At 56.4% G+C, this 22,401-nt stretch overlaps 1 protein-coding gene across 2 annotated transcripts in view; it reads left to right on the top strand.

The window, feature by feature from the left end:
• ADORA1 (adenosine A1 receptor) overlaps positions 1-21,240 on the top strand; it is a 34,804-nt gene extending 13,564 nt beyond the window's left edge. For both annotated transcript variants that reach the window (XM_045456424.1, XM_045456423.1), the window contains exons 3-4: positions 19,222-20,448; positions 20,506-21,240. In XM_045456424.1, the coding sequence (XP_045312380.1) occupies positions 19,222-19,861 (640 nt within the window). In that variant the 3' untranslated portion in view covers positions 19,862-20,448; positions 20,506-21,240. The remainder of the gene's footprint in view (positions 1-19,221; positions 20,449-20,505) is intronic.
• Positions 21,241-22,401: the final 1,161 nt, after the last annotated feature.

Here is a 22,401-nt window from a genome sequence, read left to right as displayed (position 1 = left end):
CTTTTCGGAGAGGCTTCTCTCTTCCCCTGCTTTAACGGAGCTACATCAGTGGAACAAAGGGTAAAAGCAGTCTCCCCAGGCAGACGGTTCAGCACTTAGAGCTGTGCCATTTTGGAGTGCTTACTTAACCTTTCTGAGCTTCCATTTCCTCCTCTGCACAAGAGGCTGCTTAATACTTCCCTCTAAAGGTTGCTAGGAGGCCTAGTGGTGAGATATGTTAAGAGACTGGCACACAGTAGGCACTCAGGAAGTGGGGGCTGTTACTATCGTCAAATAATCCTAACTCATTTTTCATTTACCGCTTGATGTTATGTGGCCCCTGGGGTCCCACTGGGCTCAGATCTGTGTCAAATGGGTTGTGTGCCCTGTGAGGGCAGGGTGTAGATCTCTCCATCTGTCTTGCTTGTTGTATCCCAGTACCTAACACATGTCTGGCTGGCACCTAGTAGGTGGCCGAGTCAGTGTCTGTTGGGGGAAGGAATGAGAGAATGCTGTCACGGAGGAAGGAAGGCTTAGAGGGGGGGCAGATGGAGTGGCCACCTGGGGAAGAAGTCGATTGGGTCTTTTGTATTCACTCACAGAGGTACTGGAGCATGAAGGGTTATTTCATTAAAACATTCCCAAGAGATCAGAGGGTGGGGGGCTGGGAGGCAGAGCGGTGAAAGGTCTCACCTGGGCTTACCAAGCAAGCTGGGGAGAGAATCCTGGTCTCTGGACCCCAGCTTGGCTCCCTCTGGTCTCCACGCTCCTGTTTCTATGAGGGGAGGGGATGTGAGCAGCCCCTCCCAAGCCCTCCTTGTCCTTCTGAGGGGCCGGCAGAGCTGAAGCAAGGGCTCCCCTGGGGGCCGCTGGCTCTGTAAATGCTCCCTGGGGAGGAAAACATTCAGCGTGTTTGGGGACTCAGCAGACACACCTGCCAAGGTGGCTCGTCCCCTGCAGAGTAAACACAACCCTCCCCAACCCCCACATCGTGGGCCTCCTGGGGCTGCCTTGATGACAGTGGCCCCGCGAGGGCTGGGGAGAGACACAGACACCATTCAGAGTGGCGGTGTCCGGCCCCAGGGACTGCCAGTCTGGGAGTGAGCCAGGGAGCCAGCTAGGGGTGTGAAGGAAGGCATGACGCCTCTGCCACCACCACCTGTAATCACGACAGGAGGCCACTGTGGCTTCAGGCTCTTAGTGGGGTATGTGTATTCATACATGCACACCAGGGTTTGTGTGTGCATGTGTGTGCGCGCGCGCGTGTGTGTGTGTGTGCATGTGTGTGCAGGGGGTTGTAGCTTTTTATTTTTATCTTTACAAATAAAAAAAAAAATATCCTGGGCTTCCAAACCTTTCATTCGACCCTGTTTGCTCCCCCCTTGCCCCCCCACCCCCACCCCAGCTCACACTCTCTGAGGCCCAGACAAGAGTCCCAGCCAAGGCTCTTTCCTGTTTGTGCTCCCCAAGGCCCTCATGCCCCGCCCACCACCATGAATCCTCCCTGACAAAGGGAACACAGTTTGTGCGGTCAAGTCAACTAGTGTTTTCTGACGACACAGGTCCTGTCCTCAAGGGCACAGACCTATAGTCTGGTGGGTGAGACACGGTTTACCAGTGGCCACGCAGCAAGAAGCCTGAGTAGGCCTGGCCTGCACCCAGGCACGCAGAGCCAAGGTCACTCCCCCAAGCCTGGGATGCTCAGCCCCACCCCTCCCTGTACCTGTGTTTAAAACTCACTTTCCCTGGCTCCGGGCCAGTTACTTCTTAACCTGTGCGTCCTTAGAGTCTTAACATCTAAGACCATATCTTAGACACACACCCATACACCCCGGGAAGCTGTTTTCTTTTCTCCTCTTGTCTAATTCCTCCTCATTCTTTAATACTCAGCTCAGATGAGACCTCCTCCAGGAAGCCTTCCTTGCTCTACCTTCATGTGCCCACAGTTCTTCTTCAAGGGCTTTAAACACAGCTCTTGCCAAACTGCGCGGAGGTAATCTCCGTCACTTGCCTGCGAGCAGTTTGCGGGGGTGGGGGTCCAGGTCTATGCATCTCTGTCCCCATGGTGCCCAGCATGCTTTCTGCCCATTTTTTATTCCCATGACTGGTCCAATGAATCAACGAATGAATGGTAACAGTAGCGAGTGATTCTTGAGCACCTAAAATGTGTGAGGCCCTACGCTGAATACTTTATACGGACTCCCTAATTTCCACATTTTCTGAGAAGCTGAGGCTCAGAGAGGCTGAACAACACACTGTCAGTCACATAGCTGCCAAATGTAACCAGAAGTGTTAAATGAATGGCTGAATGGATGAATGAAAAGATCCGTATTTGAGCCTTGACTCCAACACTTAAGCTGGGTGATTCGGGATAAATCACTTCCTTCTTTGGGTCTCAGTTTTCACATCCATAAAATGGGCCTAATCCCCATCCCTACCACCAAGAGTTGCCTGCGAGACACCGTTCTTGCAATGGGAGGGGAGAATGGCTCCATTGTTCAGGGGTATGTTGGTGCGGGGACGAATGTGGGGGAGGGAGGGTTACCCCACCCCACCCCACCCCACCCCACCCGCACCCCAAATCTGCTCTCTGGCCTGCAGTTCCAGGTGCTGGCCAAGGGCTGGCCTGACTGCCCGGCGCTGAGGTAGCAGAAGGAGCTGATGTCTCCTGCAGGGCTGGAGGCGCATGAGGGAAGCAGAGACCCAGGAGCCAGATGGAGAGCTGCCGCTAGGAGATGAGGAGGGTCAGGAAGTGGGTGCTGCCCGACGCTTGTCAGAGGAGCCAGGTCTGCCTTTGGAGCTGGTGTTGCAAGACCAAGCCTCTCCCCTCTCGGGTGTCTACGACCTGCTGGAGCTGCCGACAGCTCCTGGCTGCTGCGAGATGGGCTGTGAGATGGGCCCCCGGGCGGTGGCTGGCAGCCGGCAGGCTGGAGGGTGTGCGCCACGAAGAGACTCCCCGACCACACCAGGCGGGAGGCGTGCCTCGAGGTTGGCCGGGAAGGAACCAGCAGTGACTGAAGGTGCAGGCTGGCCCGGGCTTTAACTCCCCGGTGATGGGGCAGCCCCTGGCCCTCCAGGGGTCCGCAGAGATGTCTCCTCCCGCTGCTGGAGTCAGTCAGGCGAGGAGGGGCCTAGAAAAGGCCTGTCAGCACGCGGCCTGGGTCTGAGCTCCGTCTGCAGGCAAGGCTTGAAGGAAAAATGTTCAAGGAAAACATCTGTGAGGAGAATCAAGGACAGGGGGCCTTCTCCTGAACCGGGTGGGGGGGGGGGGGTGGGGGACGGGGGGAGAAGTGATTTCCCAGTCTGGCCAGTCCAGAGGGAGACCGGGGGCTGGGAACCAAGAGGCCGACGGGTCTGCCACTTGGACAAGCCACCGCACCTCGCCCCACCTTCACTGGTAGAAAGGACGCAGGCTTCTCGGGGGTGTTACCAGGATCCGCTGAGTGGTGTCCGTGCGGAGTCTGATGAAGGATAGGGGCGCCGAGGGGCACAGAGGCCCGAGTGCATCGGGAGTCAGGCTGGCCACACTGCCCTCCCAGCCTGGGCTCTGCTACTTATGTGTTCTGACCTTAGGCAAAGTCTCTGAGCCTCAGGTGCTCCGTATGAAAATGGAAGTAATAATATTTGCCTCACGTGACTCTTGAGAGGGTGGTATGTGAAAACCTAACGGCTCCCTCCAGGGTCACGGGGCTTGTTCTTCCCCTACCTGCTGTTTGGTGGGAGGGGGGAGGATGGATGGATAATGTGTGTGTGTGTGTGTGTGTGTGTGTGCGTTTTCTGTCTCTGGTGCGATTGGGGTGGACAGCTGACACTCCCATCCACCAGTGTGGCTTGAGGGCTTCCTTTACATGCATGCCAAAGCCTGCCGTCGTTGGGGAGCTCAGCCTTGGGGAAGTGGCAGGCCTGGGAGGCGCAGAAAGCCCTGTGCACAGGTAGGGGTGTGTTCCATCACTGCCCTGGAGAGAGTGGGCACCTCCCTTCCTGCTCCAGGCTCTTCCATGAGTGCAGGGACAAAGGGGTCCCGAAGAAGGAGAGGTGCGGGCTGGTGGGAAGGGAGTGCTCGCCCGGGGAGCATCTCCTCGGTGTCGGGAGCAGCACTGAGCGCCTTCTTTGTCAGCATATTTGATTTTGTGTAGTCCTGCAAGGCTGCGATCAGCATCATTTTACACATAAAGAAATAAGGAACCGGGGAGGTAGAGTCCCTTGAAAATTGTGACCCAGCTCCTAAGGAACAACACTCGGATTGGAGCTTGGCGCCTGCCAGATACCAAAGTGGATGCCACTTGTGAAATACCCACTCCCCACTGCCACTGTGCTCAGGGATTTCCAGACGGGGAACCGCAGCCCCTGTCCTCAGAGAGCTTCTGGGCGGCGATGGACACGGGACACAAGATTTTGCAGACAGCGAGATGGCTCGGCACAGCCTGAGCTAAGATGGCTGAGACTTCTGGGGCAGAAATTGCCAGTGGGTGCAGACCTGGCCTGCCGCCTGGTTTCCTTTAGGCCCTGCCTGCTTTCTCTCAGGCCCCGGGGCCCGCACGTGCTCGTTTGCCCGGCCGCTTGAATCACAAGCCCAGGGAAGCTAAATCTGGAGGCGTTGTCAGCATCAGGGCAGCGGAAATGATCCCACGAGGTCCACAGAGGTGAGAGTGGTGGAGACGGGCTAGAGAGGCCTCCCAGCAGGCCCTGGGCTGGGTCCTGGCGGCAGGGGGGTGCTGTGAGGGGCTCAGGAGGACTTCTCTGCCACCCACAGGGAGAGTGCATCCTGCAAAGAGCACTGGGCCCAAGTCAGAGGAACCTGGATTCGGTTTCAACTCAGACACTAGCCAGCCAAGCTGTGGCCTTGGGCCCGCACTGAACCTTCCTGGGCCTCAGTTTTCCAATCTGTAAAATGGCAACACTCTGTTCTTTTTTAACCTGGCAAGCTGTTTGCAACAGGTAGGATCCCTGGCTGCGAGGCGCTTTGCGATGGTGCTGGGCTGTGTCATTATCATGTTGCCAAGGTGGGGAGCGTCTTTATCCTTTCTTCTCCCATGCTGGCTCTTTTCTGTCTGCACGGTGGGGAGGGGGGGGGAGCTATCCTTTAAGAGGAACAGGTCACACGGGTGGCTTTGCGATGAACCTGGCGGGGACTTGTGTTCCTGTTTCCTGTAGGATACAAGACAATGCCTTTCCTTTTTTTCTGGGCTCCTCAGTCAGCCTCTCCCCAAACAAGGGTGTGGGGGGGGCTACTCTTGTGCCAGATATTGTGCCGAGTGCCATTGGGTCCTGCCACCCACACCTATTATAGTCTGAGAGGCTCAGACAACAAGGGACACCAAGGGATGAAAGGCTACGGTCCCTATCCTCCCTTCCCTCACAGCCTCACGGGAACACACACGTGTGAAACACAAAACACCACCTTTGGAGGCAGCCTGAGCTGCGATTCCAGTTCCGGTCAGCAGCTCTATGACCTTGGGCAAATCACTCCCGGGATGACTGAGAAAAGAGGAAAGGAGGGACCGTGTGCAAAACTCAATGCCAGATGGTGACAAGGGACACACCGGGAGCTGGGCCCGGCAGAGCTCAGCTCCATTTTCCAGACGCAGAAGCCAGGATTCTGTGAGGTGATACAATTTGCTGACGCGGCAAGTTTGAATCTGATTCAAGGGCAGGCCCTCTAATGCCTGTTGAGAGCCTGCTAGGGCTGGGTTAACCTGGGACTTCTCGCTCCCCGGCCAACCGGCGTGGCTGTCAGGGATGTGAGTACCAGCCACGGAGGTCAGAGGAAGGAGAGGGGTACGTGGTCGGGCCTCTGCAAGATTTAAATGTTGGGCGCCCCCGAAGGTGGACCTTCCAAGTAGCCCAGGTCGTCAGCATTGGTATCAGGAAAGCCACTTCGGTGCCCCCAGCCCCACCTCCCTCACCCCTGTGGCAGCAGTGCGTGTCCTGCCTGATTCTTGCCTCGTTGAGTCCCCAAGGCCCATTACTGCCAGCCCCCTGCATCCTCTTTTTCCAGCTCTGAGCACGACGCTTTGAAGTTTTCGTGAATGGTAGATGGAAAAAAAAAAAAAAAAAGGGCTTTGATTTAATAAGCTTCCTCCTCCCCCACACACATCGTAATGTGAGATTCCGCCATCCAGGGTCGTAGCAGATGTGAGTGATTTACAGGGCTTTGCAGAAGCGGGAGTGACTGAAAATGAGTTTATCGATCAGCCCTCAGAGAGGCTGCCTCACCGGGCCCCTGCTCTGGCACGCTGCCAGCCGCTCTGGCTGCTCTGTGCAATGGACAGGGGTGCAGGGCAGCTCCCTGCAGAGCAGAGAACAGGCTGGGCCCCACCTCCTCCCAGGGCTGGCAGTGAGGAGAAGGGCTGGCCTTGCAGCAGAAGGAAGTGTGGTTAGACTCTTGCTACAACTATCGAATTAAGTGGCTAAATGTACTGGGCTGGGTGACAGAAGCAGGACCCAAGCATGAAATCCTGAGGATCCTGTAGCAGGTGCCTGATCTGTATGTGCTTGGTGCAGGGTCTTCTGTCTGCTGGGAGGGAGCAGGCTTCCTCTGACCCTCCCTTCGACTTTATCCACACTTCTTTTTTTTTTTCAATGTTTATTTATTTATTTTGAGAAAAAGAAGGAGAGAGAGAGAGAGAGGCGGAGACAGAGAATCCCAAGCAGGCTCTGTGCTGCCGGTGCAGAGACCAAAGCGGGGCTCGAACTCATAAACCGTGAGACCATGACCTGAGCCGAGATCAAGAGTCGGATGCTTAACCGACTGAGCCGCCCGGGCGCCCCTGACTTTATCCACATTAAAAGTGATTATTGACATGGTCAGCTTAATATCTACTGTGTTTGTAATTGCTTTCTATGTCATTAGATTTGCTCCTTATTTCTTCCACCCGCCCCCTCTTTTTCAGCCTTCTCTGGTTTTAATTGAGCGTTTTATACGAATCCATTTTCCTTCCCCGAATATTGTTGGGTGCCTACCGTGTGCCAGGCACCGCGGCAGCTGCTAGGACACAACACTGAAGCAGACCTGGGTGCTGCTCTGGGGGTACTTGGGATTTTATGCTCCAGAGGAAAACAAAGAATTCAACTTATTGTCCCATGTGGGGAGGAGGAGGGCGTCAGGCTCCAACTGTGACCCAGGAGAGCCAACATCCTACCTCCTGCCACGTGCTGTCCTGGAAAGGGGGATCTGTGCCCTCCCTGAGTCCACCCGGGAGAGTGTGGGTGCAGGTGCCCCCCCTTCCACTGCTTCTGGGGCCCCCCCAGCTCATTTCCGTGGCTGGGGCAGAATAGAGGGGGGCCACCTGAGCCAATGCAGGGTGGGGGGCTGGCGGGGCTCAGGGCCAGCGGCTGTTGCCCCGTTCTCCCCCGTGCGCTGCTGACTGGGAAGGACTGGAGTCTGGGCTGGGCCTGGCCGGGGACTTGGCCGCGTGGGGCTCGGTGAAAATGCACACATGCAGTGAGATACACGGCAAACAAAGCATCGGGAGATGCCGACCAGCAACCGTGGGAAAGTGCTGGGGTTCTCACTGCTGTTATTTGGGCTCCAAACCCCACTGAGCTGGATGTCCGTGGGGAGAAAGGCCAGGACCTGGGGGGAACACACAGCTCCTTCCAGGTCCTAAGAGCAGTCCCGCTTTTGGATGGTGAGGCAGCAGAAGGGACTGGAGTTAGACCTGGGAAGGATTTCCTGATATAAAAGCAGAAGATCTAGAGTGGAGGCCTGATGGTGGGAGTGGACTCTGGAAAGATTTCCAAGGTGGAGAATTGCCCCTGCCCTCTCTATCCTCCCACATCCTGCCATCTGTCACATCTTTTCTAGAGGAGAGGGCTAGAGGCTCTGAACGTTAGGAAGCCCCCTGGGAACAGTTGCCTCCCCAGGACGAGCATCCCCGTCTCCTAGGCTGGGGAGGGTCTGGCAGAGGCATTGCCTGTGACTCCAGGCTCAGCCGCGGCGCAGAAGGCCTGTCTCCTGGGTCCCAGCTGGGCTACTGCCTTTGGGATGCTCTGGAGTCTGCATGGGATCTCCCTGGCGGGGGTTACGTTATGGTCCCTTGATGGACATAGGCTTTTAGGCAGATGCTGACTATCCCGTGGTTTCTAGGCCAGGAGATGCTCAGAAGGGAGGAAGGAGAAAGAACGTGGGCTCCTCCTGAGTCTGCCCTGCCGCTGTCTGCAGTCTCCACACCGGCCACTTCCCCCGAGAGAGCTTTACTGGGCCCAGCTAGGGAGTAGGGCTCCTCCAGGGCCCTGTGTGGGGTTTCGTGCTGGGCTGAGCAAGCTCCCACCCTCCCCTGCCCCCTCCCCACCCCAGGCAGATCAGGGAACACAGACTAATTCTGTACCAAGGTTGAGTTAGGTGGGAGAGCTCCTGCAAAGAGAAACTGAAGCCATGTGGCCAGTCTTCCAAAATGAAGCAAGCAACTTTAAAAAAAAAAAAATTTTTTTTTTAACGTTTATTTATTTTTGAGACAGAAAAAGACAGAGCATGAACGGGGGAGGGGCAGAGAGAGAGGGAGACACAGAATCTGAAGCAGGCTCCAGGCTCCAAGCTGTCAGCACAGAGCCCGATGCGGGGCTCGAACTCACGGACTCCGAGATCGTGACCTGAGTCGAAATCGGACGCTTAACCGACTGAGCCACCCAGGTGCCCCAGCAACTTTTTAATCTGTGTCCCTGCAACCTGCTTTGTATCTCTTTAGGAGCTGACCGTATTTTCCAGTGGAGTCAGGGGTGTCCCCTGGGTGGTGAAGCGATAAGGTGAGGTGACAACGCTAGGCCCCAGCTGCCACTATTGACCCAGGGCCTAGACAAGTTAGCGCACCAGCCCCGCGGTCACAGTGAGCCAGCAAAGGGCAGTCTTCTCAGGAAGGCCATTGTGCCGAGGACAGAGCGGAGGCTCCAGTCGTTACTTGCTCGAGGCCACGAGCTGTCAACTGGTGGAGCCGCAGCTTGAACTCGTTCAACTCATTCAACAGAGCGAACTCTGACTCTGCAGCACACTTCATTCATTCACTTACTCCTTCACTCACCCCACACACATGCTCCTTTCTCTTTCTGGCCTTTGTCACTGCCCATCGTCCTGTCTGTGGGGCACATAGCTAGAACACGAAAGCTGAGGGGAGGAACTCCCTTCTGGGAGACTGTGTGTGCCTCACCCCCACGGCCCTCGGGCCCCTCCTCCCCGAACTGGGAGAGGAGTTTGGGTCTCAGGCCACCCCCCCACCCCCACCCCTCCAGCCCCGCTTTCTGTTAGCGCCAAGCTCAGCTCTCTATATAGGATGATCGAACGCATTCCAGAAGAGGGGGCACACCATGCAGAGCTTGGGAGACATCTGGCTTAGTCCCACATCATCTCGATTGAGGACACAGATGCCCCAAAGGGGAGGGGTCTCACCCAGACCAGCTCAGTCCCAGCAGAGCCTGGACCGGAACCCCTCTCTCCTGACCCACACCACAAGGAAGGACCCCAAGGGAGGACTCTGTGTCTTTGGGGGTCCTGAGGTTGCTGCCACGCGGACAGGCAGCATGGGCCCCTCTGTGCCCTCGAGCCCAGGGAGGTGCGCACATTCCCAGGTCCCTCCTGCCCTGCCCCGCTGACGTGCCAGACACACTGGAAGATTCTTGGCTGCCTCTTGTCCGTGGCCACTGTCTGAAGAGGCCAGAGAGGCCTGTGGAAATGATCCCATCAGGTCCCTCTCCCCAGAGGCAGGTCTTTCCACTTCAGTGGAAAAGGAATTTGGCCCTTCACCACCACGGTCGTCACAGTAAAGGCCTCGCTGCACCAACCACTCACAGGCCATTAAATCCGTATGCAGGCAGGGTGGGTTTTTCCGTCCCACCCACCAGATGAGTCAGAAAGTCACCCTCGGCAGGTGGGGCCATTTGGCCTCGGTCTTTTTGCCATCCTGGCCTTACCTGACAGCAGGAGAGAATTAAGTCTCAGAGCAGGAAATGGCCAGGAATGCCGAGGTCTGGGTCCGGTTTTCCCGAGCTGACTGATCAGGTCAGACCCCCTCCTTCTCCAGGGCCACCCGGTCACGGGGATGCGGGGCCACACCTGGTCTTGGGAGTCAGAGAGCTGCTTCCCATGGTGGGTGGGGAGGAGGTGACTGCATCTCAAAATCACCCAGGGCATCGTCTGTTCGGGGACATTCCGACTCACCCTGGGCCGGGGGAGAGGACTGAGGATGGCAGGCAGATGTATTTGGAAAACGTGCCTCCTCCGAATCAGAGAACCCTGCTCCCTACGCCCTACCCCCTGCAGCCGCCTTTGCAGCTCTGACAAATCCAGATCCCTCTCTGTAAGGATCAGGGAAGGCACACCCACAGAGAAGAGGTGCTTCGTGGGGTGGCACGCAGGCCTGGGGCAGGACTGGTGATGCCAGCTACACGTGCAGCCTGTGAGCCTGGGCTTCATGCCGGGAACCTCGGCCTTGTGTGTTTCGGCAGGGGCTGCTCTCTCGTCACCCTGGCCGCTCCCTTTGGGCAGGGGCTGTGCCTACCTGTCAGACAGAGAGTTCCTTTGGGGCAGGAGCTATGTTTTTTTCTGCTCACTCCCAGATCCAAGGGAGAGGCTCTGAATCTCTAGTGGGGAGGGGCGGGGAGGTGGCTGGTTTCTGAACCAAATACGCACACTTGATGGTCTGCCCACCAGGCTGTGGAGTGATCTGTCCTTAGCAAGTGACCAGGAGCTATTTCCAAGGCCCATTTACACTAATGACCTAATCAATTTATCCGGCTCTTTTCTTTCAAGTTGCTCAGAGCATCTGCTCCTTCTCTCTGTAGCCTTTGGGCTGGTCCTGGAGGTATCAGACAGATTTCCCTCTTGGGGACTGGTGACACTCGTATCAGACACGGTAGCTGATGCCACAGGGTCTGAAGTGAGCAAAATTCAAGGCAGGGTTACTAGGACCCAGGCCTCCTGGCCCCTCCCCGTGACCCCTGATCCAGACTCCCCTGGGCAATGTAACTGTTAAATATCTGGCCCCTGGAGTGTGCCCAGCACCTTTGATTGTATCTGGTTTCCTGTTCTCCTTTGGGAGGGAGAATTTCTCTGCAGGAAGTAGTTTAATAGTCTGAGAGCCTTACTTCCCTGGTCTTGAGATCCAAGTTTCCAGTTGCAAGTGGCCAAGATTCTTGATAAGAAGGGAGGCAGGAAGGAGGGGAGCAGAACAATGTAGCCTCGCTCCTTCTCAGACACCGAGGAAGAGGGAAGGAGAGGTGGAGGGTTCGGTTCCCGACTCTCCAACCCGTAGGGCTGCAGATACACGCTGACAGCTCCCCGCTAACCTCCCCAGCCCTCGGGCCCAGTGCTCTGGCCACGTGACTGGGAAACAGGGACAGCCAGACCTGAGGACCTTCCCTGGCCTCAACAGTTGACAGGACACTTCATCACCCCTGTCTTCCAACAAGGCCACATTCAGCCCTTTCCAAAGCGGCCATGTGGCTTCTCTCCCTCTCTCTCTCTCTCTCTCTCTCTCTTTCTCCCTCTCTCTCTTCTGAGTCAACACATACTTGTGAAGAGTCTGGTCAGTTCTCTCATCCCCCTGGCAGGGAGTTCTCTGTGATGACTGCGTTCAGTTCTTCCTGTTCTGGCTTAACTTCTGAGCCGCTGGGGTCTAATGGGGAACTCAGAGATCATTGAGGTGTTTACGGCTGAGGGCCTTGAATGCCAGGAATTGGTTCCGCAGGTGAGGAAGCATCTGAGAGGCCAAACGGGATAGCGAGGTAACCCAGAGATTAGCAGCCACGGGAAGGTAGCCCTGGGCCGAGGGACAAAGGGAGGAGGTGGGTCCTGGGGCCCAGGGGCTGGTGGAAGCTGGGACCACGGTGGGCATGTCTGCTGGGAGGTAAGGCCAAGGAGCCTATGTAACGGCTGCATAAGACTCACAGAGAGGGGTAGAAAGATCCTGGCTTCCCTCTCCTCCTTCGGTGCTCCAGTGCTCCCCCGCAGACCCCCACCGACTCAGGAGCTTGGGAAACACAGCCTGCAGGGCTCAGCCCCTGGTGACACACAGCAGGGCAGAAGGAGGAGGGAGGCTGGGGACAGCCAGCTTCAGGCCCAGGTCTTGTGTGTGCAGTGACAAAGTGCCCTGAACATTTCCTCTGTTTGGCAAGTTCTCCATCCACCAAAGAGAGATCTTTCGGGTCTCCCCGCTTCTCTTTTCTCTGCCAGATTCTTCTTTCCTGCCCTCGTCTTGTGGTCTGTTCATCACCAGGTGACTTTCGGAGCTTTGGCCTGCTTTGAGGAGGGTTTTTGCTCACGTTCTCAGGGTCCACCGAAAAGTCAGTGCCTCATCATGCGCAGGAAGATCCTCCCTTGGAGGCTCTGGGCAGGGAGAGGCCTCCCCTCTGTGCATAGCTAGGGCCTCTGACTGGAAGTAATCTTATCTGTGAAAAGGAGCCTATTCATGAGGCACGGGACCCACGAGGAGGGGCACGCCCATGACTCCCACTAGGATTTCGCTTGAGATGGAGACATCTTCTCGGGGCTGCAGGCCGGAAGACTGGGGAAGTTAGTTCTGGCCACGGTTCGCAGGGGCAGCACTGGGCTGTGGGCCGTCGTGGAAGTGTTGGGGGCTGGCTGGTGACCTGGGGGCTCTTTCTCATACCTCTCGTAAGAGGCCCTCGTCAGAGCGGCCTTACGTCCCAGGACCTAAGCAGGAGACCAGTAGTTACCCAATTCATCAGTGGGCTCCCACGGCTCCCAGGGCAGCGAGGAATGAACCAGGGAATGATTTTTTCTCATCCAGGGTACTGTGATTACTTCCAGGACTCTGGCTATGCCTTTCTTATCTGACCTTCGCCAACTGAGCAGCTACCATTTAATCTTTATTTCTGGTGCCCTGAGATGTACTCCTGTGATAGGTCCTCAACCAATGGTAGATGATTGAATAGATCCTTTTTTATTTCTCACTGAATAAATTTTATTTATCATGGGATAAATCATAAGTGATTGAATAAATGGCTGTGTGGATTCACTTACCCATTTCTACACGTATCTATTCATTTGTTCAGCAAATAATGATTGAACGCTGTTCGAGGTACCGGGGTTGCGGTGGTGAGCCTGCAAAATAGGGCCCTGTCCTCAGCGGAGCTCACATTCTGCTGGAGAGAAACAGATGATAAATGCATATATGTGTGTATATATATGTGAAGACAGAATGAGAGAGAGAGAGACAGGAAGTGATAAGCTCTATCAGGAAAATTAGGGGCACCTGGGTGGCCCTAATTTTCCTGATAGAGCTTATCACTTCCTGTGTCGGCTGAGTGTCTGACGGATTTTGGCTTGATTTTGGCCCAGGTCATCATCCCAGGGGGGTGGGATCGAACCCTGCATTGAGCGTGGAGCCTGCTTGAGATTCTCTCTCTCTCTCTCTCTCTCTCTCTCTCTCTCTGCCTCTCTCCCCTACTCTTGCACTCTCTCTCTCTCACTCTCTCTAAAAGAAAAAAGAAAAAAAAAAGGAATTAAACAGGGCAAGAGGTACAGGGTGATGGGGGCTGTCTTGCAGGGCGGTCAGGGAAGCTCCTCTGAGGAAGTGACGTCTGAGCTGAGATCTGAATGAGGGGAGATGGACAGAAAGCATCTGCCCCCAGCTGGACAGAAGCGAGGGCCCAGCGATGTGGTGCGGACCTCGTGGGCAAGAGACTGGGGTTCAGAGTAAGGGGAGGGGCCCCCGGAGGAGCCAGGGGTCGAGGAGACTTAGAAAACGGTATCTCCCTCTGCCCAGTGGCCAGGATCACAACATGAGCATCATCTTGATGATTCTTCCTCTCATCTGGACGGCCAGACTCAGCAGCAGGTCCCATTGGCTCGGTTCCCAAGTGCATCTTAAAGCCGTCCATTGTCCCCTGCCCCTGTGCCGACCAGAGAACACCACCTAATCTCTTGCCTGGATGGCTAAAATAGCCTCCCTGTGGTTTTCTTGCTTTCCCGGCCACAGCTCATTCTCCACATGGCGGTCCGAGGGAGCTTTTAAAAACAGACGTTGGATGACATTACTCTTTTATGTGCCATGGCTTCCCTGCACTTAGAATACACCCCAGAACCTTTACTGTGGCCCTCCCGGCCCTAGGTGTGTCCCTGACCACAGCTGTGACCGACCCGCCCTGGTCCCTGCCCTCACTGGCCTCCCTTGCTGCTCTCTGTGCCTTGACCTCCGGCCTCAGCACCTGCACCTGCCTTACCTTGTTTTGTTTTGTTTATAATTTTCAAAACCAACTTACTATAGCAGCATGAAGCCCTCCACACTTAAGGTCTATTACTAGTGTGTTTTCAAATTTTTGTAGTTTTCAAGCGGACCGGCCGTGCCTTCTGCCGGAAGCCTCTGCCCACCCCCCGCCGCCACCGCCCCCATCGTTGCCTGGTTGGCTCTTGGTGATCGTTCGGCGCTCAGTTCAGCGTGTCCTCCTCAGAGGGTCCCCTCTGCCCAGCAGCTACTCACTCCCTCGGGGAGTCCTGTTGACTTCACTGTCTGAGATGATCTGTTTATTTGTTTTTTACGTCCATTTCCTGTCCCCTTGCTTCGAGAAAGTTACTCTCATGAGAGCCCGTTCTCTTCAATATTTCAATGTTTCTGAACCCTAAAGGTGCCCAGTGAGTATCTGTTTAGTGAATCAAAGGGAGGTACCCTGCCCGCTGGGTTGCCCCGACACCTGCCGCTAAACATCTAGGCGGCTCATGAACAGACCAGTCTGGGGGCTATGAAGAGGTCAGACCTGGAGGGAGGAGGGAGGCTCCCAGGCAGGTCTAATGGCATCTTCAGAACGGCTCAATCCAAGCAGCTTGTCTGGAGCAGGCAAGGCTCACCATGGCTCCCTTCCACTCTGGGGTTCCACCCTCCAACCCCCCTGAACCCCAACTTACGGGAGTGCCAGAGCTGGGTCCAGCCTGAGCTTTGGACTTGGAACGATCTGAATCTTAGAAGTTCTGTCTCTGCCTCTGTCTGGCTGAGGGACCTTGGACGGGTCTCATCATCGGAGTCTCGGTTCCTGTAGTTGAAAAAAATGGAAATAATAACCATAACAATACGTAACTCATAGGACTGTCTTTAGTCAGTGCCTGGCCCACGAAAAATATCAGTAAGTGTTAGCTCCTATTGGCATTGTTCTTGTCATGTTTACTGATCAATTAGCTGTTATTTTTTCGATGCCCCCCCTCCCTTAGCCTCCAGAACCTCCCCTTCCCGTGTGGCACCCCTGCCAGAGGGTGCAGGGGTGTGGCAACGGCATCCTCTGCCCTGCCCTCTTGAGCGTGGGATTTGTAGACCTTCCCCCTATGTCCGCCTCTGAACCACGCTTGCTCTGGCAGCATCTGTGGTAGGAGATTCTTCCTCATTCAGCCGGGCCGGCGCTCAGGGGTGGGAACTCCCCTGCCCCTCTTTCCCGAAGCTCTTCCTCTCCCTCTCGGAGCCTGCCACCCCTCTACTCCAGGTGCACGGTCTTTCCATGTTTTCACTGTCATCAGGAAGGTGCTGGCTCATAAGCGAATTCATACTCTGAGTTAGTGCTGTCTTGGCTTTTATTTTTTTTTATTTTTTAATTTTTTTTATTTTTTTTTTCAACGTTTATTTATTTTTGGGACAGAGAGAGACAGAGCATGAACGGGGGAGGGGCAGAGAGAGAGGGAGACACAGAATCGGAAACAGGCTCCAGGCTCTGAGCCATCAGCCCAGAGCCCGACGCGGGGCTCGAACTCACGGACCGCGAGATCGTGACCTGGCTGAAGTCGGACGCTTAAACGACTGCGCCACCCAGGCGCCCCTTGGCTTTTAAAAATCATACCCGTAGAGGCCAATTCTTAACCCAAAGGGATCTATCTCACCAATGGTGGGATTTTCAGCACTGTGAGGGAGATACTGGAGGCTGATGGGGCTGGTGCCTTCAATGACGTCCGGAAGGTGCTGCCTGCCCTGTGTTTTGATGTCTCCAAAGTTTGCTCCCTCGCCGCCCCCCACCCCCCCATGCCTATCTGAGACTGCATGCTCCTGAGGACAGCCGTCTGTCTGGCTAGTTCCCAACACAGCCGCGGGGGTGGTGTGGCCTCAGGCCCCAACTTGGGAGGGATAGCCCCAAGCATTGGAGAACATTCAACTTGCCCCACCCCATGTGCGCCCCAGGACTTGCAGCCTCTGTTTCTCTTTCCCACGTGTGGGGAGAGGTGAGTTTCTCCCTGGCCCTGGGACACAGCCCTTCCTGTGAGAGCCCGCCCCATCTCAGCTAAGGTCCTGGGTCCAGCCCTTTCCCACCATGGAGAAAATAGCAAGAAAAACAGATGAGAACTGATACCCTAAGCTGCAGGTCTGCTGGGACCTGGCCCTGGAGGAGCCCCAGGAAAGCTTTAACCCTGGGGCTCCAGACAGTCAGGAAGGGTGAGGGGAGGAGGGGTGTGGGCGCCTCTCTAGTGAGAAGTTGCCTCCTCCCTCTCTCGCATCTGGGTTACTGTCAGTACCTCTCTCAGTGGGTCATCATTGCCCGGGTGTGGATCCTGGGTGCCCCCCGCCCCCCCCCCCCCCGTCTCCCCAGTCCCCAGGCTAGATGACAACATGAGGTCACCTTGTCCATCCCCACATCTCTGGGCAGACCCTCTTTGGACAGGGTCCAGATGTTCCCATTTTAAAGCTCGTAGGAAAGGGGCATTGCCACTCTGCCAGTCAGCCTATATCTAAGTGACCTGTAGGGAGCCTGGTGCCCCGAAGGAGAACTGGTCTCAGAGTCACGAGACCCTGATAAGTTATCGGCCATTTCGGGGCCTGGAGTTCCTAATCTGTGAAATGGTAATCCCATTACGTGCTGCGTTCCCAGGGCGGTTGTGGGGATCACCTGAGACGTGAATGTACAGGGCTCTGTAAACGATAAATGGATATAAATCGGATGTGCGATGGGCCGCGATGGTGGGGTCAGGAGGGGGGTGCCTGGCCCCCAGCCTTCCACAGCCGCAGCCCCATTTGGTCCTGCTGAGGCTCACCCTGGAAACCCGCTTCCCCCAACCTCGCGGCAGCCATGGCAATGTCAGCCTTCTCTCCCGGCAGAACGGTCCGTGCTCCTTTGGTCTTGCCCCCTAGACTCATCTAGAGCTTCTTTGACCATGGGATGTGTGGGGAGCACTTCCAGATCATCAGTAACGAGCCCGGAGCCAGATATCTGCAGAGCCGTTAGGCTGTGTTTTGCTGAACGTCTATAGACACTGGAGGTTTTCCAAGTGTGAGCGTTTCTAGGGGCTTCGAGGGGTAGGAGCTCAGGCACAGGAGCATTGGTGGGGTGTTCACAGACTACTTCCTTTATGTTATTTCGTCTGTCCTTACCCTCTGAAGTGGGGTCCACTGTCTCATTTTACAGAGAAAGGGTTGATCTAGTAGGCTGCAAATTCCAGTCTCTGACTTTCAGTGTGTGCACCAGGCTGGCCATCCTGCTGGTGGTCCAAGAGGTGGGAATGGGCTTCAGTTGCAGCAAGATAGCAAGGATTATGTGTAAGAAAACTTAAGGAGGCACAAGCGAACTGGGTGCCTTCAAGGCGTCTTGGTGCTCCGGGGACAAGAGGACCCTATGATCAGAGTAGGGGAGGGGGCACCACACTGAAGGTGTCAGAGTCAGCCAGGGTCCCCATTTCTCCCATTGGAATGATAAGGAGATTGGAAATGAGGTTCCCAAAGTCCCTTTTAGTGCTTGCTCTCTAGATGGGGTGAGGGGATCTGGTTTCTCCCTCCCCTCCAATCGTTCCCCTTCCCATCCCTATAAACCTTCACAGAGCAGGGGGCTTTGGTGCTTGGAGAGGTGTCCAGGGTGAGAGGGACCTTAAGTATCATCGCCGTGAAGAAGAAAGCCACGGATCCTGCAGGCACAGGACAGAAGCAAATGGAGTCCTAGGGAGGCCTCCCCTTCCACCCCTGTGGGTCTCAGGAGTTGTTTAGATGCTCAGGAGGGCACTCCATCCATCTCAGAGGCTGCATTGGAAAATAACAACTGGGCAAGTTGCTGCGCTGAGCCAGCTCCTCGGCACAGAGCCGGGCGGGCCCCAGCCCCTGGCACTCACTCCAGGGTGGTGTGTGGGCAGAAGACATGCTGGTTACTGACCGGATTGGTTTAAAGGGAAGTGGGGAGCTCCCAGGACGCTGAAACTCTCTGCCCTCGGTGGGGGCGCCGTCACCGCCCATGGGCAGCCTCGTCCGTTTTCCGTGTCATCCAGATGTTCTCATTGTCTCTGTGTGTCATGACACAGAAAAGGCTGGAAAGCTCTATCCCCTGACATAATCTGTTCATTTCCTTCAAAGGACACACGGCAACCTGTAATTGTCTTGTGTTATTTATTTCCATGTTGTCTGTCTCTTTGCCCAAAATGTGAGCTGTGGAGAGGCCAGGGTCCTTTACCTAATACCAAGCACAGAGACCGGTGCTTGGCACAGAAAACACCCCATCTGTGGGGCAAGTGCACCCACGCATGCATGCATTCATGTGCCTTGTTTGCAGCGAATGCTCAATGACCATCAGTTATCTTTCCCGAGAAGAATTCTCCATTAGCTTGGGGGACAGAGATGGTGCTTGAACTCAAGCCCTCAGGAGATACGCATGGACAGTGATTGGAAGGGGAAAGGGGAGGTAAGCATGGAAGGGGGCACCGGTAGGGAGGTAAGGGGCAGGGCCAACAGGAGGGAGGTGTGGAAGGCTTTTTTCCACCGTTGAGTCAGCTGGCCCAAGGGGAAGAGTGGTTCTTCAACCCTCTGGCTTTTTTGGTCAGTGTAGACGTGTGTGAGGAAGCACAGGAAAGTGCCACCGCCTTCCATGTGGCCTTGGGCAGATCACGTGTTTGCTTGGAACCTCAGTTTCCTCATCTGTCAGATGGGCACTCATTCGTCCGGTGCTTTCCTACCCCGCGAGGGCTGTCGTGAAACAGTGACGAGAGGTGACCAACGGGGATGTGCCGAGCACACGTGATTGATTTTTACTTTGGTGATTTTATTAAAACTCTTCCGGGAGGTTCTTTGTTGTTTTCTGTCCTGATTTTTAATCTTGATTTTTAGTTTGTTATGATTTTTATGCTAACCAGGCTTCCCACCCTCTGCAGGTGAGATGCACCAGTGCATTGTAAGCTCTGGCCCAAATCTTGGATCCTGGAGACTCGGACCTCTAGCCAAAGACCGGCAACTCCCCACTCACTGGGTCCTGGCTGGGGCGGGAGCCTCCTTTTGGGGCCCCGTAGGGGCTGATGGAGCCTGGCGAGAGTGGGGGGGACTCACACTCTGCCCTCCCCTTCCCCAGGTACAAGACGGTGGTGACTCCCCGGAGGGCGGCGGTGGCCATCGCCGGCTGCTGGATCCTCTCCTTCGTGGTGGGCCTGACACCCCTGTTCGGCTGGAACAAGCTGGGGGAGGTGGAGCGGGCCTGGGCGGCCAACGGCAGCGAGGGTGAGCCCGTGATTGAGTGCGAGTTTGAGAAGGTCATCAGCATGGAGTACATGGTCTACTTCAACTTCTTCGTCTGGGTGCTGCCCCCCCTGCTGCTCATGGTCCTTATCTACCTGGAGGTCTTCTACCTGATCCGCAAACAGCTCAACAAGAAGGTGTCGGCCTCCTCTGGCGACCCACAGAAGTACTATGGGAAGGAGCTGAAGATCGCCAAGTCGCTGGCCCTCATCCTCTTCCTCTTCGCCCTCAGCTGGCTGCCCCTGCACATCCTTAACTGCATCACCCTCTTCTGCCCTTCCTGCCAGAAGCCCAGCATCCTCATCTACGTCGCCATCTTCCTCACGCATGGCAACTCAGCCATGAACCCCATCGTCTACGCCTTCCGCATCCAGAAGTTCCGGGTCACCTTCCTTAAGATTTGGAACGACCATTTCCGCTGTCGGCCCGCACCCCCTGTTGATGAGGACCCCCCGGAAGAGGGGCCCCACGACTAGACTCCACCTACTGCGTCTGCCTGCCCCCATCAGGGGCATCTCAGCCCAGTCCCACCTCCCCACCGGTCCCACTCCCTGAGCCTTTCTGGCGGGGCTGTGGGGTGTGTGGGTGCCCTGCACCTTGGGTTCTGGAGGAGGTTTGGCGGGGGGGCCGTCCATGGGGAAGGAGCCAGGTAACCTGAGGGGAGGAGGAAAGTGGCTTGAAACTCCCCACCTGTGTGACCATCCCACAGGCAGCCCGGTGCTTCAGGCTGGACTGACCTGGGGAGACTGAGGCTGCAAAGGGGCCACGTGGGCTGGAGGGCAAGCTTGGGCTCCCATGGCAGTTAGGGGAGCCTGCTTATCTCTGGTGGTGGTCATGCAACCCTGGGACCAAGCCTAAGGAAAGGAGAGGATCCCCTCCAACGTGGATGGAGAGAAAGAAGCTGGGCTTCATGGCCCTGCTTTCTCTCCTGTTCTGTAGGAGAAGGTGGCAGAGCCACGGAGGGGCAGGAATCAAGGAGCCTCCGTCCCAGCCTCCCGGGACCCTGAGCTCCCAGCTTTGCTGGGCGTCAGGGTACCTGCCCTCCTTGCCCTGGGGAGCCCAGGTTTATATCTGGAGAGAAAAACTGGAGATAAAACTTATCTGGAGATAAAACTCCCAGGTTTATATCTGGGAGAAGCAGAAACAGTGGATCCAGAAATCATCCCCAACCTTTGCTTTATTCTCCACCAACCCCCGGAACCCTGGGTAGAGGCTCCAAGCCCCCTGGAGCTGGTGTAGAGTTGATGTGCAGGCCTCATGCAGCCACCAGGTGGCAGCACTGAGCCATTGTTCTTGCCCTGAGTGTCCCAAGGTGGAGCCTCGAGTGTACCCGTCATCTGGGCCAACCAGCTCCACTAGCCCCTGGTGTTGGCCTGGACTCCCCTAAGTGACATCCATCTCTGCTCTTTCTGGGCCAGATGGAGAGGAGAGCCCCAGACGTGCCAACATGAGGGCGCATTCTGCCTGCCTGGGGAGGAGGGGACCAAGGGAAAGTGCTGAGGTTGGGCACTCCTGGGATGCCATGGACCAGGCTGGAACAGGCCGGGGGAGACCACAGTCCTGAGAGTAAGGGAGGGGAGGTCTTGCTGGCACTTAGATACCCTCAGTATCCCTGGCATCTAGCACAGTTTTCAGGGGCTTGGGGCTCTGTTGCACAGTCTAGGCTTTAGAGCATCTGGGGAAGGGTCGACCCTCTGCCAAACTCGGGCGCCCCGTGTATGGAGGGAGGGGGGCGGGGTTCTGAGCGTGGACAGCAACTCCAGGCCTGAGTCCAGGCCCTTCCCTTTCTCAGAGGTAAGATGTTCCCTGGCTCCCAAGGAGGGCCACCTGACTAATAAAAGACTGTGAACCTTGATGGAGAGCACACCCCTGGCTACCCACCCCACCCCCCAACCATCTGAGGGCAATAGACAACCTGAGCACAGAGGAGCATGCGGGGGGGGGGGGGGGGGGGGAGGTGGGGATGGGGAGGAAGCAGGGAGAGGGGAGATACGGAGGCCTTCAGAGCAAGGAAGGTTCCAGAGAAGAGGGTGTCTGTTTGCGTAGTTAGGCTGTAGGCATAGCAAACCCTGACTGTGAAAGCGAGATCCTAAAAAAAGCTCATGTCTGGAACTCCCCACCCTCCCATGACATCCTGAGTCCCCTCCCACTGGAACCTTCCTCAGGATGTCATACGTGGAGACCCCCTCACGGTGACACATCAACCCCCCCTCACTGGGACACAGCGCCTCCCCCATCACAACGATGCTCGCGGTCACAGAGGCCCCCGCACCTTAACACCACACACCTTTATTTGAGCGCTTCTCGCCCAGACTGCAGCTCTCTGCAGGGGCACTCCAATCTCTGCACTTTCCAGGCCCCCTCGCCTGCCCCGGGAAGACTGGCCTGGGGCCCGCCCAGCCTGCTTCTGGCTCCTGGGCTCCAGCCTCTCGGGGAGGAGGCTAGGCAGGTACCAGGGAGCAAAGCCATCCGCTGTCACAGAAATGGGGGTCTGGGGCATCCGTGGAGCTTGATGCTGAGCCTGGTGGCCCCAACCCCCCCAGGTCTGCAGCACCTGGCAGAGGACACGCTTCATGAGCTGTGCTGTTAGGCAGGGCTGGGGCTCCACCTGCCCTCTGAAGAGGAGAGACAGGGCACAGGGCACAGGGACATAGCCCCTCTCTTTCCTTCCCAGGCCTCCTGCCCCAGGGGCCCCATGTCCGGCTCTGACCTCTGCCTCTGAGGCTCCGGGAAACTTCCCTGCCTGTCCAGAGCCTCAGAACCCCCTGGGGAGGGAAGGTGGGGCATAGGTCATCGCCCACACATTGCTGCCAAGGAAGTGCCCTGGTCTAAGGGCACACAGAGCCAAGGCTAGACCCCTGTCTTGGGTGCACATTGCCTGACGCTGCAGGTTTGTACCCAGAGCTGACCACCACCTTCCCCTCTCACCCCCACCCCCTGCTCTGGCCTCTGACCCCAGAGACAGCGGGTCCAGACATTTACCATTCTCATCACAGCCTCCTGTTGCTCTTCAGTG

The sequence above is a fragment of the Leopardus geoffroyi genome, chromosome C3 (genome assembly GCF_018350155.1).
Source record: "Leopardus geoffroyi isolate Oge1 chromosome C3, O.geoffroyi_Oge1_pat1.0, whole genome shotgun sequence".
NCBI classification, from domain to species: Eukaryota; Metazoa; Chordata; class Mammalia; order Carnivora; family Felidae; genus Leopardus; species Leopardus geoffroyi.
Note: the sequence above shows the minus strand (reverse complement) of the source record. Positions and strands in the feature narration are given on the sequence as shown.